The following is a 15,336-nucleotide window of genomic DNA, read 5'->3' on the forward strand; positions in this document are numbered from 1 at the left end:
ACGGCATATCCTTCTGCAATGGGGCACGACTGCTAAAGCAACAGGTAAAGAGGATAGGTAGCTAATACTAAGGGGAGAGAGCGAAGCCAGATGCAGCAAATACTAAGGGGATTGAGAAGTTTCCAGTAGCTCAGGCAAGAGATGAAGAGAAGTGAAATGTATCTCAACAAAAAAAGAATAGAGATACACTGAATATGGCTGGAGGCAGGCTGGGGATGGTGAGGATGTAGATGATGAGTAAAAGAGATAGAAAAAGTCAAAAACTTTTCAACTTGACCTGGGAATGGTCCAGAAGAAGAAGAAGGCAGGTCTGGAATAAAGAGTCAATACTGTGATGGAAATGTTGAGAATCAGGTGCTGACATTTAATTCAACTGGAGATATACAGTAGAAATTTTATAAGAGGGACACAGAGCTCAGAAAACATAAGCTCTTAAGACAGCTAAGAGAGAAGAAATCATGAAACTGTTGAGAACATAGAGAAGAAAAATGAAAGCAAATACCTGCACAGCCTCTACTCTTAGAGAAGATAGTAAGATTAAGAAGAGACAGAAAAAGAGATCAAAAAAGAAATAGACACAGGGACACAGAACAGAGACTCACAGAAGGCGATAGTGATAAACTACAGCAACTGCTGAGTAGAAGTGGAGGATGAGGACTAAGAGGAGATGTTAGGGTTTGGCACAGGTGTCATAATTAATCATTTACTAACTGTTTCTCCACTGTGGTGAGCTGATGTTCTGCCTTTCAGCCATGATAAAACACATTCTGCCTCCCTATTTAAAGTATGGTCGGAGCATTCTTCCCTCAGAATCAATTAAGCAGCATCAAGAGATACAGTTAATCAATCTTTCAGCAAAATAATTCAATAAAGGCTTATCTCTACTCTTTTCTTTGACATCCAGTCTACTAAAATTTGCAGTGGAAATGTATTCCTGGAGTAGAACCCTAAAGTTATAGAATAAGTTATATTTATTCTTATTCTGTGCTTATGAGGTCATATTCTTCTCTGCAATTAATTATGAAGTTTCATTCTGTGCTTCTCCTCTATTTTTTATAAGAAATAAATACTAATACTATATAAAAGTCTGAAGTTCTTTCAAGTAATATCAAACAAAGAATTTGCTTCTAATGCAAGTAGTGAAGAAAAAACATAAAGCAAAGATTTAGCCATAAGCTGTTAAAAGATACCTTTCTAAGTACTTTTCAGAAATCATAAAGCCAAGCTGGAGTTTCATGTCCTCTGTTATCTTAAATGTGATCCAATTTTAATATCATATTTGTAATGACTTAATGACCTCTAACAGACAATTTTCCTGTATTGTTTCAGAACATATTATCTGGCACCAGTATCAATAATTATCATATGTGGCTATTCCATTTTGAAGGGCCAAATAAAAATGATGTTTAATTCTCATTTGATAGGTCTAACCTCCCAATACAACTGTAAACTCCTTTAAAGAATATTTTCCCCTATAATGATCTTTAAACTCTTCTGTATCCTCCACCCAAAATCAAGATGTAATAGGCACATTACCTTGCACATATTCATAGCAGACTCAAATAAGTATCTGGAGAACGATTAGTTGATGATCATACCACCCCCAACCCCGTGTTATCCAACCCTACCCTCAGAGGAGAGGGTAGAAACAAGACATTGAAAAAAAACATCAATTATAACCATCTTAGTTTCTATACTATCTATGCTGCATAGAACATCTGGATAGACGTCACAGAGCAAGGCAGTTAAAGACATCATATTTAACTCTCAATCAGAAATGATCACAAACTTGTTAAAATGAGATTTTCTGAAAGCAGTTAAACTATAGTAGCTCAATCATCACATTTTAAAATGTATGTTTTTTGTACATGAAATTTCAAAACTTTACATTTTAAGTAGAGTTTCTTTGGCAGATTCCATGTGTTTCATGACAATTGTCTGAAAAGTTGACAGCTCCAATGCATCCTGACGATTGTGAAATTCTTCTATATCAACTAACCGTAACTTTCTGCAAGAGATGTCAATGAACAGTGATTTATGTATGAGTGGCTTTCTTTTGTATTTAATATTTTGCTATCTGGTTGTTCCTTTCTCAAAAACAATATTCCTAGGTTTTGTCACTAAAGTTTGTGTTTCATAAAAATATTCTAGAAGATAAAATATTTTAATTTTAAAATAATATAATTAAATTCAACAGGAACACAGTTTGATATTATAAAAGAGTGCTATACACTAGAAGGATGTAATAACTGAAATTTTATGGATAGTTAGACTGACTTTTTCTTCAAACTAGAATAATTATAACAGGAAAAGAGGTAGGGCTCAAAGCTTACAAGGTCCACTCCTCCTAAAACAAAAATTGTAGCCATTCTGAACGGAGCAATCCTGGATATTGGGAAGCCATGAGTGAGGGAGTTCTCACACCTAATTACGACCCAGTGTATAAAAAAATCTTTTGAACTTGTGTGATTTTTATTTTTTTCAGAAAACTGTGTTTACTTCAGCCAATAGTTTTCAGTTCTGACTACAACACTATGATCCTTGTGACAAACATGCTTCACTCAAGAATTTTCTCTAGCACATTAAAGAGCAATAGTACCTATTAGTGTCATTGTTATTCACCTCAATTTAACTACGGATTACTTTCCTAAAGAAATTGCTTTTCAGTTTCCACATGATCAAATGTTTTCTATGCTATCTGAAAGGTAGTAAACACTATTAAAACATCACATTTAATTTTTGCTTAAAGACCAATATAAAATGCTGGTTAGTAAATAAAACACGTTTCACATTTATTTAGATTCCTTTCACAAGCGGAAGTCCATCTCCTAGGTTATAATGAGTTCAGTACATGACATCAAATGATATATTATGCACAAAGTCGGTATAGCCATTGCTGAAGAATCATTGGTAATGCGTTATTCTGGACAACTGAGCAGTGCAAAGCAAAGTTTTACATAAAATATTTCTCAAATGTAGCATCACGGCACATACTAAACATAATATGCTCTCTTTAGGCTTCTAGCTCAACATGTTCAATGTGACTTTCTGCTTTAAAGCTGTAGCTATAAATCAGGGTGCAGGTGCCTGCCATGTGAAGCAGCCCTGAATAAGGGCAGTTGCTAGGGCAGGAGCCCTGGAATCCACTGTGCCATTGAGCAACCAGACCAATTTTCCCTGTACTTCCTTGGTGTTTGATTTAGAGACAATTCTAAGCACAGGGCACCCATCTTTCCTGTTTTGAGACTGACAGGCTTTTACAAAAGTTTTATACAAGTTTCCCCATGAAATCCCTGATCACGCCCCCTATTTGGTCAAAAGGCTGAATTGTTAAGAAGATGGGAAAAATACTACCGGACACTGGTCCTACTTTCTCAAGCCAATTCCTACAACAGTCTAGGAGTAGAACAATAGTTTTAATCACTGGTTTAAGACTACAGAAAGGGTCAGGAAAAAAAGATACTCAACAAATAACAGTCCCAAATCACCCAGACTGAATGTCAGGTTCTTCTCTGAACTCCTCCTATCCTTTACCTGCTGCAAGCAAGCAGATGTCAATTTCTGGAGACTCAGCAGTCAGTCATGGATCCCTCCCATCCTCACACCTGCCACTTGATGCTCATCACAGTCTGAAACCTACCTTGATCCTTGGATCCATCACTGATTCAGGCAGAAGGGTCTTCAGCAGTCTTGGCCCAACACTCTGGACTTAAGATCAAGTCAGTCTCTGACTTTGATTTCTGGTTCTCAAAGCTAATCTCACTTCTTACTGGGCCCAAGTTGCCTCTTCAATCACACTCCAAGTGCTTACGTTTCTTGATTGCTCCATGAATTTAGAAACAGGTTCTGTTCTTGCCAGTTCTCCTCCTTTGTTGCATCCGAAGTAACACATTCTAGGCAGTGCTCTGCACTTGCTTTCTTTACTTACTAAAACATCCTGGAGACCTTTCCATAGCAGCACATTGATACTGTTCTCATCTGTGTTTCATAGCTGTATTCCATTGTGTGACTGTACCATCATTTACTGAACCAGTCTACTATCAATAGTTACTTGACTGTTTTCAGGCTTATCCTCTTAACACCTGGCACAATAAATAACCTTGAATCTCTATCACTTGCTATATTTTCAGGTTTTATCTGTAAGCTAATTTCCAAGAAATGAGATTGCTGGATTCAAGTATAAATGAATTTATAATTTTGATAGATATGACCCGATTCCCCTCAAAAGGGTGCCCATTTCTCCAAGCTTCACTAACAATGCATGATGTTAATATATTGGAATTTTGTCAATCCCAATGGAAAATAGAATGATATCTCAATGTAGTTTTTATTTCAATCTCTTTGCATTTCTCTTATTATGAGTTAGTTTAAGCACCTTTTTAAGCACCCTTAATTTAAAGGGTGATCAAGTTGTATCCTCTCTGAGTACTGTAAAATAAATTAATCCATGATGTTCTAGTAATATTTTATTGGACTCACCTTGGTCAAACCATGAATTTAAAAAATCCACTTTATCTTTTCTTTGACATCCTCTGATTTCTACTGTAATTTCTATGATAATTTCTACACTAATATATACACTGTATATATATATGTGTGTGTGTGTGTGTGTGTGTGTGTGTGTGTGTCCCCCTATATACACCATTTTTCAAGCAAAAATACCTGGGTGCTCATAGGTTTTTGACTACAATATAAATACCATTTTTGACATTAAGTGGGTTCTATAAGCATAAATATTGAATGACATGAATTTGCACATTTTCATCTAGAGAGCATCCCTTTAGGGTTTCACATTCATGCATTTTAGAGTCATTCCGATGATTTTCTGCATTACCATTCCCAACTCACCCCTAACTCATTGTTACACAGAGCGTGTATGCTTAGTCACGCGGTTCTCCCACAGAGTGGGTAGCCATTCCAACCCAGGGATCGAACCCAGGTCTCCTGCATTACAGGCAGATTCTTTACCGTCTGAACCACCAGACGGGTCACACAGAGATGGTCTATGTTTTCAAGACCTGCTGAGATTCAGGGCAGACTCAGAGTAAGGATGCCCTGTGTGTTCAATGCTGGCTTCTACTCATAGGAGCAGCACTCTGACAGCCCAGCCCACTCTTAATATTCACAAAGAGTGAAAATGACTTACACCAACAAAGGCAACATAGGAGTTGGTAGGGCTCTCTTCCCACCCACAGACCACAAAGCTCCTTTCACACTTGTCCTTGCTTTAGCTGCTACAACTAACATCTCTGCCACTATAACCCTGAACACTAATTTTGGACACATATACTATTTACTGTTGTCTTATCTCAGCTTTGTTGTTTTTACTTCTTTCCCTTCCTCCTTTGATTTTGTCTCTTGCCTCCTGACACTGTGTAACAGACAAAGTCTAGCCCTTTATGGACAATATTAGGCAATGGTGCTCATTCTCCAGTGTCCAGCCCAGTGTATTCTGGCAGCTCCATCTGTGAACTGGTATTTTAAAACAAAACAAAAACCACACTGTGGTAGTGTTTTGAAAATGTACTACTGCATATAAACACCCTTTGTGAAAGCAATGCACTATATTGTATGATCTTATCACTGCAAACAAAATTAGATCACAGGCCTTGTCCAGAGATATCTGAGTACCAGTACCCAAAAGAAAGGAATGATAAAAGCACAGGGCAGGGAGATGGCCTCTTCCTATTCCTATAAGACAAATTCAAAAAGACAAATAAATCCACATTACACAATGGAAAGCTGAAAAGATGTTATTTCTAGCAGTTAAATAGTCTCACTGACAAAGGTCAGTTTTATGCTATGAATGTATATACATGTGTGTGGCCATACATATACATTTGGCTACATGAGCCCAGAGCGAAAAATGAGAAGATGCTCCACTAATGGTTATCACGTCTTTCGCTGGATTGGTGGAAAGAAGGGAAGGCATGATGAAAAGAAAGTCCAGGTTGGTGAAGTCAGGTAAAGTAAAGAAAAAGAGCATTGCACTTAAAAAGCGTATATCACATTTGTGTGATCATATATAATTACATATGTATCTGTACAAAGAAATTAAATTAAAATTTGTTAAACAAAGGAAGAAGGGGAGAGAGGAACAGAGGGAGGGTGAGGAGGGGCCTTAGACACCGCAAACCCACATTCATCTCACAGGTGGGAACTGGAGAGGCTCTGTTGAGAGAGTGGCAGAGCTGGGGTGATTCTGGGTGGCTTGGCTTCCTGGTTAGGGTTAGGTGCTCCTGTGTGCTAAGGATCCCAACTTCGGAAGGAATTCAGAGAAGTTGGTCAGTGAGGCCTGCCCAGTGTATGTCCAGGGGGCTTCCTAGAACAGAAACAACAGCTACACTTCTGTAGCACACAGAGCTCTTAGCTTTCCCTTCGCTGGTCTGCAGGAGGCGAGAAAATGTGCTCATTATTGTGTCCTCATAACAATACCTGCTATTAAGAACCAAGAGATCCTGGAGAGCAGATTGCCAAGTAAACTGTGGTGGCTTTGGCTGGGAGGGTGAGAAAAGGTTCCCAGACCACCATGGAGACCTGGGTGCCATGTCTTCTAGACAGAGATCCACCAAGGTTTTGAGAGGTCTTCTTTGAGAAAAATAATATAAAACTATATTACTTCTGCATATTTTATAAATACATACGTCCATGTGCGCCTATTGCTAGGATGCCCCCCAGTGCCTCAGAAGGGATGGGACAAGGGAAGCATACGAAGCTTGAGCTTCTAAACTGTGAGGTAAACTGTCCTCAGCCCTAGGGCCAAAATCTTTAGCACCACAGTGCCCACCAGTATTCACACCATGACATTACCCACACGGAGATGTATAATCTCCAACAGCTGCCCAGAAACTTCACCTCATGCCAGTCACATGGGCAGTATTTCCTAGGTCTCTGAATAATACAGATTATTGTAGCAGCTAATGTTCCATGGGATTTAAAACACGGCATGGCAATTCAGTCCTTTAACTACGACTACCCCTTAAAATAAATGTGGTAATTGGGTGGGGGATGGGGAAGGGGGAATTGGATTAGAAATGATGGTGATGCTCACTTATTACTCTATATAATTCTATGTTATTTACAACCATGTTTAAAAACTTAGGTTAAATTTGCAAGAATTTTAAAATTTATAGTTAAAATAATAAATGAAATAATTAATATAGAATAGCTTTCATCTCTCTTAAAAAACAAACAACCAAAAAAATACCTCAGTAAAGCCAGAAATACTTACTTAAAAGTAGTGTGCCACAAATCTAGCACTGACAACATTGTAGGGTTCGTTGCATTCAAGTGATCCCGAATATAACTGCTTGCAGCTAAAAATGATTTCCTCCAAGGCTTTGGAAGAATTTCCATCCTGAAAACAGAGAAAATATTTATTATTTTTGAGTATCAAAGTATTTTGCATAATACTTTTTTGAGTTTAATTTAAATTATCCCTCATGGTAATAATAAAACATGTCATGTAATTATGCTTTAAAGTATATAAAAGTCATACTCATTGTGGTTTAGTATACTTTCTAATGCATATAAAATTAGATTTGAATTTTTATCATATAAGGACATTTTTTTCCCTAAATGCTTGATCTGATGGAGTCCACAAATAACTAACAGTAATTAAGCAGAAAAGAATAACCAGTTATGTTTTATGTACATCTTCAAAGATTTTTTTAAAAGGAAACATTTAAACATTTTATACCCCTATGGTTTTTAAAACATTTTAAGAATATAGTCCAGCCTGGAAATCTCCTTAAATTTCACCTCTGACTTAAAGGTTACTACAAAATCAGGAACTAACATTCTATTTAAAGATATGTATTCTGTAACTGATGGCTAGATGGTAAAGAATCTGCCTGAAATGCAGGAGACCAGGATTCAACCCCTGGGTCGGGAAGATCCCTTGGAGAAGGAAATGACAACCCACTCTAGTATTCTTGCTTAGACAATTCTATAGACAGAGGAGCTTGACAGGCTATAGTTCATGGAGTCGTAAAGAGTCAGACACAAATGACAGAAGGTTTAATAATAATATTCTGTAACTCCTCCAACTTGAATAATCATCTTTTATATATTAAAGACGGGCCATCTTCATCTTTCAGAGTGTATTTAAACATTTATATTTTATGCCTGTAATTTTTTTTTACTCATTAATTTTAAACATTTATTCTTGTTGTAATATATAGTAAGTTTAATTCAGTTTGTCATTTGTGGCCATACCACCTTTACAATTACAAAGGCTAATTTCTGTCTATACCTGGGAGAAAAATATTCTCTGTAGAAAATAGATTGACTCTTGTTTTAGTTGTTAAGATAAATGATCGGGGGAACTTTTAAATGATATAAAAGAAACAAAGCAAAATTGAAGTGGTTCCTTAATCACATAATCTCTATTCAAACTATTTAAGACATGTATTCCTGAATGTTAATTATTTTAGGGAAAATATATAGCAAGTGAATTTTCATATTATGCATTCTATATTTTAATCCATGTAATAAAATGAAATATGTTCTATATTTGCATATTTTCTGTAACATTCCCAATGTGTTTTGAGGCATTCAAATTGCCATCAAGCTTTCATGTCTGCATCATATCTGAAGCCCATGCTTGGGGCTGTGGAGATACAAAGATCTGTATCAAGTTATTTCACCAGCATACTTATGTTTGAACCACATAGGCATTCATCTGTCAGTATGTCTGCTTGTCTATCCATCTAACCATCAATTTGTAAACATAATGTGTTGTGTTGTGTTTAGTCATCTCTGACTCTTTACAACCCCATGAACTATGGCCCGCCAGGCTCCTCTGTCCATAGGATTTTTCAGGCAAGAATGCTGGAGTGGGTGGCCATTTCCCCCTTCACGGGATCTTCATGATCCAGGGATTGGAACCCCTGTCTCCTGCATTGGTAGGCAGATTCTTTACCACTGAGCCACCTGGGAAGCCCAAACATAGCAAATTAGGGCTTAAATACATAAAGATAGTACAATCACTTGTATAAATGAAGTACACAAATTATAAACATACATATGAGAAAATATAACCAGTGTATAAAGATATCCACAGAGATACACAGAGATGATCGCAAAATCAATATTCTTAAAGAAAATTGATTGCTTACTCAGCACGATGCGGTGGAAGTTCTTCTAACTTTTTGTCATCTTCCTTTTCTCTAGGATCTTTCAAAACAAAATCAACTAAAAGAAAATTGAAAAGTTCCAATCAACAATCTTATAGTAATTTCAGTATTTCCCAAACAACTGCAAAACTAACTCCTTTAAAATAGTTTACATTAAGCTTTTTAAAATAATGAGCAATTTGTGTATTTATAAATCCAAGAAATTTTTAAATTTTTTATGAGAAAATCTATGATGCCTGTGTCTTTGAGAATGTATGTACTCTTTCTTAATGATGTCTCATTCTTTCATTCTGAAAATCATTGCTTTTAATATTACATTTAATATTACATTTTGAGCAATGTACCACTGAAAGTAGTCTTATTGAATTGAAAGTCAACAATACAGAGCAGTAGTTTCCCTTCACTGAGGAAAGATAAATATTGCTCTGTTGTTCTCTTTTAAATTGCTTAAGAGCATAGAACTCTCTTGTTAAGAAATCAATAAAGTGAGCTCCCTCTGCTTCTGTGGTCCTTAATTCAGTTAATTCTATTCTTCCTACTTTTCTTTGAAGATGCTCTTTCTAACATGCAAATATGTTATTACCCCTCTGCTTAAAATCTTTCAGTGACTCTCCTTTACCCTCAAATGCTTTTAAGAAGTTGCCTTTTGTAGGGCCCTTAATATTCTGTCCTATTCCTGAAATGCACCCTTTTCTTGGGCCATCAGAAGGGCTTGCAAGCCCGGAAGAGCCTTTCACTTTTGTCTACTATCATTTCCATGATTTTCTAGGCCATGCATGTTCCCTAGTACATGTTGATCCTTCACGACTCAGTTCAGGTGCCCCAGAGTCCTTCCTAACAAGTCAGACATGACCTCTTCTCCCTTACAGCATGTTCTAGATTTCTCTCCTCACTGTACTTGCTACTTTGCTTTATCATTTAGTAATCTGTCCATCTCTCTTATTAATTTATGAACTCTTCAGGGGCAAGAATTTGGCTCTTTACATGACCAAGACACTCAACAGCAGTCTTAAATGCAATAAATGGTCTCCTCCCTGAAGGGTTCCCAGACCATTTCAAAGCAATATGATTTCTCCCACTCTGACACAGAGTCATGTTATCAGGCTTACTACCACAAACAACTGGAGAAGCTTTTTTTAAAAAAGCATAGCTATGAAAGACCTGCCTCCAGAGGTTTTAACTCAGATGGGTCCAGAAATGAGCATTTTTTAAATGATACTGATTATTAGTCAGTTTTAGAGTCTATTGGTTTATATCACGAGTCAGCAAACTTTTATATAAAGGGTTAGATTGCTAGTATTTTCAACTTGTGAGTCACAAGATCTCTATCACAACTCTCAGCCTCTTAAGGTGCAAAAGCAGCTATAGACAATATGCAAATTAATGTGTATAGCTGTGTTTCAGCAAAATTTTATTTACAAAAACAGGCAGTGGGCCAAATTGGGCCTGTGAGCTGTAGTTTGCTAACCTCTAATCCATCGCAATAATTTTGTAATTGATCACACTCTACTTTATGATATCAGTAATATTAATGCTAATTAACATTAAAATTTTCAGTTATATTCTTTGTTGAGGGGATATACCCCTACAAATAAAAACACTGTTTTGAAATTTTTTTGCTACATGTTATTAATTAAATTTGCCTGAGACCTGAAGCAATATAACAGCAAAACAATAAACAGCATAATAAATATAATAAACAGCTTCAAGTATAGGTGTCAACTTTAAACTTTTAAAAATTTATCTTTACCATGACACATTCAAATCATAAAGCAGAGAAACACTGATTTACCTATGGATTTTTTTACACTAAGAAGATAATCTTCTCTCATTTCATCAGACAATGAAAGTATGCTGTTAGTATGAACTTTCAGATGCTGGGGGACTAAATCCAATACATGCTCCAGCCAAGAATCTTCCATTGGTGCTACATGGTCTGTATCAATTCCATGGTGGATATAATAGTAATATCTCTATAGAAAAGAGAGTGAGAAATGGAGATAGGTTTAGTACTATAATGGGTTTCCCTAGTGGCTCAGATGGTAAAGAATCTGCCAGCAATGCAGGAGACCTGAAATCGTTCCCTGGGTTAGGAAGATCCCCTGGAGAAGGGAATGGCCACCCACTCTTGCTGGAGAACTCCATGGACAGAGGAGTCTGGTGGGCTACAGTCCCCACCAGGGACTGTAGGGTTGCGAAGAGTCAGACATGACTGAGCAACTAGCACTTTCACTTTAGTACTATAATAAGAGAAGTATTTATTAAAAATAAAACTACTGAGCAAAATTAAAGTTTTAGAACAAAGAATTTTACAAATTATAAAAAATGATCTTCTGCAATTCATATTGCCATTATTGTGTGTGCTGTGTTTAGTCATTCAGTCGAATCCGACTCTTTATGATCCCATGGACTGTAACCTGCCAGGCTTCTGTGTTCATGGGATTCTCCAGGTAAGAATACTGGAACAAGTTGCCATTTTCTACTTCCACGGATCTTCCCAACCCAGGGATCCAACCCACTTCCCTTGCGTCCCCTTCATGGCAGGCAGGTTTTTCACCACTGTGCCACCTGGGAAGCCCTGGTATTATTTGATCTCTCCTATATTAAAAAGATGATTTTAACTTCATGAAAATCAAAGCTCTAATCTTAATTCATAACTATGTTATAAAACATGAAGTTAGATTACCAAGTATGTAATGTACTAAACAGAACCCATGTGGAAATAGAATTGTGTGAAAATGGCTTTAGGAACCTTGTATTATTGACAATCAGAAGTAGATATTAAAAGCTGTAACTGAATCAATATCCCCTATTCATTAATCTCAGAAATATTATACCATAGGATTTATGAAATTTCCAACTGGCTTATTAGTAGTCCATACCATGATTTTACAAATGTTGTTAAATGTGTGCATGAGAAATTCATTTTAAGACGTGACAGTATTTCTCTAATAATGAACATTTAACTTCAATGTATTTTCACAAGCTTTTATAAGTCACTTAGAAAAGAATTCAAATATCAAAATACTTCCAAATTAGCAATGTTAAAGTCTTTGATATTTACGTTTAAAAATTGTATATTTGAAATCCTTGAAGAATCACTTTTTCTAAAGTCAGATCATATGGTTTGTGAAATGTACATTACATAACTAAGATAATTTCTCATAGAAAAAAGACATGGAAAAGCTACACATGACTGAGGCTAGCTTTAACATAGGAGCAAGGAGACTTGAGATTCTCTGTGGTCTTAGCAGACAAGGGAGAGTACAATTTCCTCCAGTCATCCAACAGAGCAATTTTATAGAACTTCATATTTACTCCTACATTCATATAGTTCCATAAGGAAGAAGTGCAGAATAATCTCAAAAGCATAAAAGCACTGTCAAGGGCTTCCTTTACTTTTAATTATACTGACAAAGAAATATCTTGTTACCAAGATGTCTTTCTCTATTGCAGAAGTGGTTAGTTTGGGAAGTGTGCTTTCATCAGGAGTAGCTGAGTCTAAGGCAGCATCTTGTTGCCTAAGAAAATGACAAACACACTATTCAAATGTATATAAAGGTCAGTTAGAACATAAATCAATAGATTTATCAGACTGCCATCTATAAAAATAAGAAAAATACATTATTGAACATTTTTAAAATAGTAAAATATTTACTTGGTACCATATTCCTCCCAGATTACTTTCTCTTTATTCATAGACACACACCCAGGTATATTGGAAGTGATCTGAAAGATCTAAATCAGAGGCCACATCCTTTTTGATAAGCTTTATTCATTTTTCTCACTGCTCCAAAATCATCTCTCTCCTGAAATGTTATAGACATGATCTTGCATTATTCCTGAAACATGTATGACTATTTATAAATGAGGTTTAGAAAAGCACGGATGGGAAAGATTTTGAGGATAGTTTTGCCAAAGACACAAATATATTCTTCCAAAGACCATTTCTCAGATTTCTAGTGCCACATTAAAAGTGAGCAACAAGTGACATAGAAGTTCATATGCTCCTATGTATTTATTATTGACTAATTGTTCATATAATACTGCAATGTTTCTAGGTATAATTCACTTCAAAATCTGTACCAGATATGATCCACATTTTGTGACTTCCTCCGGGGCTCCTATGTTCACATCTTCAAAGAAATAAATTGTTCTCAAACAGCTTTACTCTATTTATCATTGATTGTATCATGCTCCAGATCCCAACTTCATCTGGGATGGATACAGGTTAGTGACAGTATAATAAAATACTTTTTCCCACTAACTGTCCGGTGAGTGCAGACCAGAGGTTTATTGAATATCTGTCTTAAATATCATACCAAAGTAGGTACCCAGAATGGATCTTCTGACTTATTTTGTCTTTTGAAAATCTAGGAACCCACTATTCTGTGAGCTTTACACTTACTCTTCTCAATTTAATGAACCAGAGGAAAGAGTCAAGGCAATGTCTCAAGCAGTGTCTCAGGTAATGCCTCAGTTTAATTCAGTATGTAGTAGATTTAGGAATGAAATCTGCCTAGGAGACTCCTGAAAAAGGTCTAGACTTGCAGTCAACAGGTACCAAGGAAGGAAATAAGTACAAAGGCTAAGAACAAGGAAGTTATCCGAACAGCTTTAAACCAGCAAATTAGACAATTTAAATAAAAAGAACATAAATCCTAAAAGACAAAGTAATAAATGTTTATCAAATGAGGGAATAAGAGTATGAAAGGAATGGTGAGAGAGCGTCAAGATATTCTGTGGTTGGAAAGAGAAGGGTTATTTTAACTGCAAAAGAAATCACCTTATTATTTTGGCACTTGTATAGTAAAAAGATACTACTGACCGTCATGTTCTTCAGGAACCGGGACATCTGGGCTCAGATTCTGCCACTATAAAGTATATGACCTTAATGATTGGGTTGTTTTTCTTTTTAATGGCAGAAATGCTTATCTTATCTAATTTGTTGAATCCTGGCACTCAAACTTCATCCTCTGTGAGAGTAACATGGACCTAAAAGGATTCAGCAAGGTTGGGAAAGAGGAGGAGATAGGAGGCTGGGGGCAACATGAGAGGCTGCAGAAATTCTTGCCATCAGAATGAAGATCCTTTCAGCTCTAACACTCTATGACACTATTTTTCTGTGGCCACAGGCAAAGAGTCTGCTTACTGGGAACAGTAATAGAAGCTCTTTATTGATCACCTAGTCAGGCCCTAAATAGTTCCACATATATTATCTCTAAATCATACACCTACTGTTACAGGACACAGTGACGTTATTATTCCCACTATACAGATGAAGAAACAATGTCAAAGAGATTAAATAACTTCCCCTTTACATGTCATTAATTAAATATAAAAATAAGGATTTGATTATCCATAGGTGCTTCTACACTGCCATACTCTTTCCATCAAAGCAACATCCCTTTCAGAAGTAAATCAATCAATACTAGAAACACTTTACCTGGTTAAAGGGAAAATATGATGTATTTTATTTTTCAAAAATGAAAGAACTAAATTGATATTTTTTCTCTTTATCAATAGAGATTTTTGGTTCAAGATAGTAACACAAACATCTCTTTTTTCAAGTTTTTCTGTGAAAATGGTAGTAATTGTTAGACCATGATTGTGAAGCAACTAGAGGGTCATCAGTTGAGGAATTATTTCAACAAATTTTTGGAACATGAAAAGAAGACAGAGAAGAGATGAAACAATTTAAAACACCATGGACAATAACTCATGCAGGAAAGATTGAAATCTGCCTAAGAGACTCCTGGAAAAGGCCTGGACTTGCAGTCAACAGTTACCAAGGGAGGAAATGAGCACAAAGGCTGAGAACAAGGAAGTTTTCTAAACAGCTTTATGACAGCAAATCAGACAATTTAAATAAAAGGAAAATATTCATAAAAGGCAAAAAAGTACTAAACATGATTCAAGAAGAAATAGAAAATATGATTAGATCTATAACAAGTGAACAAATTGAATTAGTTAAGTAATAATCTTTTTACAAAGGAAAGTGTAGGTCCAGATGGCCTCACTAATAAGTTCTATCAAACAGGTAAGGAATAACTGATACCAATTCTACACAAATTCATTTGGAAAATAGAGTAGTTGGAAACACTTCCTAACTCATTTTAGGAAGCCAGTAGTGCTCTGATACCAAAGCCAAAGACATCACAAGATAAGTACAATCTCATATTATTCATTAACGTAGACT

At 36.1% G+C, this 15,336-nt stretch overlaps 1 protein-coding gene across 1 annotated transcript in view; it reads right to left on the reverse strand.

Moving 5' to 3' along the window:
* The window catches only part of DNAH7 (dynein axonemal heavy chain 7), a 244,722-nt gene that overhangs the window by 197,497 nt on the left and 31,889 nt on the right, over window positions 1-15,336 (reverse strand). Inside the window, exons 6-10 of the mRNA XM_081581429.1 lie at window positions 12,571-12,658; window positions 10,930-11,110; window positions 9,120-9,195; window positions 7,232-7,357; window positions 1,889-2,008 (exon numbers count right to left, since the gene is read on the reverse strand). Coding sequence (XP_081437555.1) covers window positions 1,889-2,008; window positions 7,232-7,357; window positions 9,120-9,195; window positions 10,930-11,110; window positions 12,571-12,658 — 591 coding nt within the window. The remainder of the gene's footprint in view (window positions 1-1,888; window positions 2,009-7,231; window positions 7,358-9,119; window positions 9,196-10,929; window positions 11,111-12,570; window positions 12,659-15,336) is intronic.

Source organism: Giraffa tippelskirchi, chromosome 3 (genome assembly GCF_054371585.1).
Source record: "Giraffa tippelskirchi isolate mGirTip1 chromosome 3, T2T-mGirTip1v1.2.pri, whole genome shotgun sequence".
NCBI classification, from domain to species: Eukaryota; Metazoa; Chordata; class Mammalia; order Artiodactyla; family Giraffidae; genus Giraffa; species Giraffa tippelskirchi.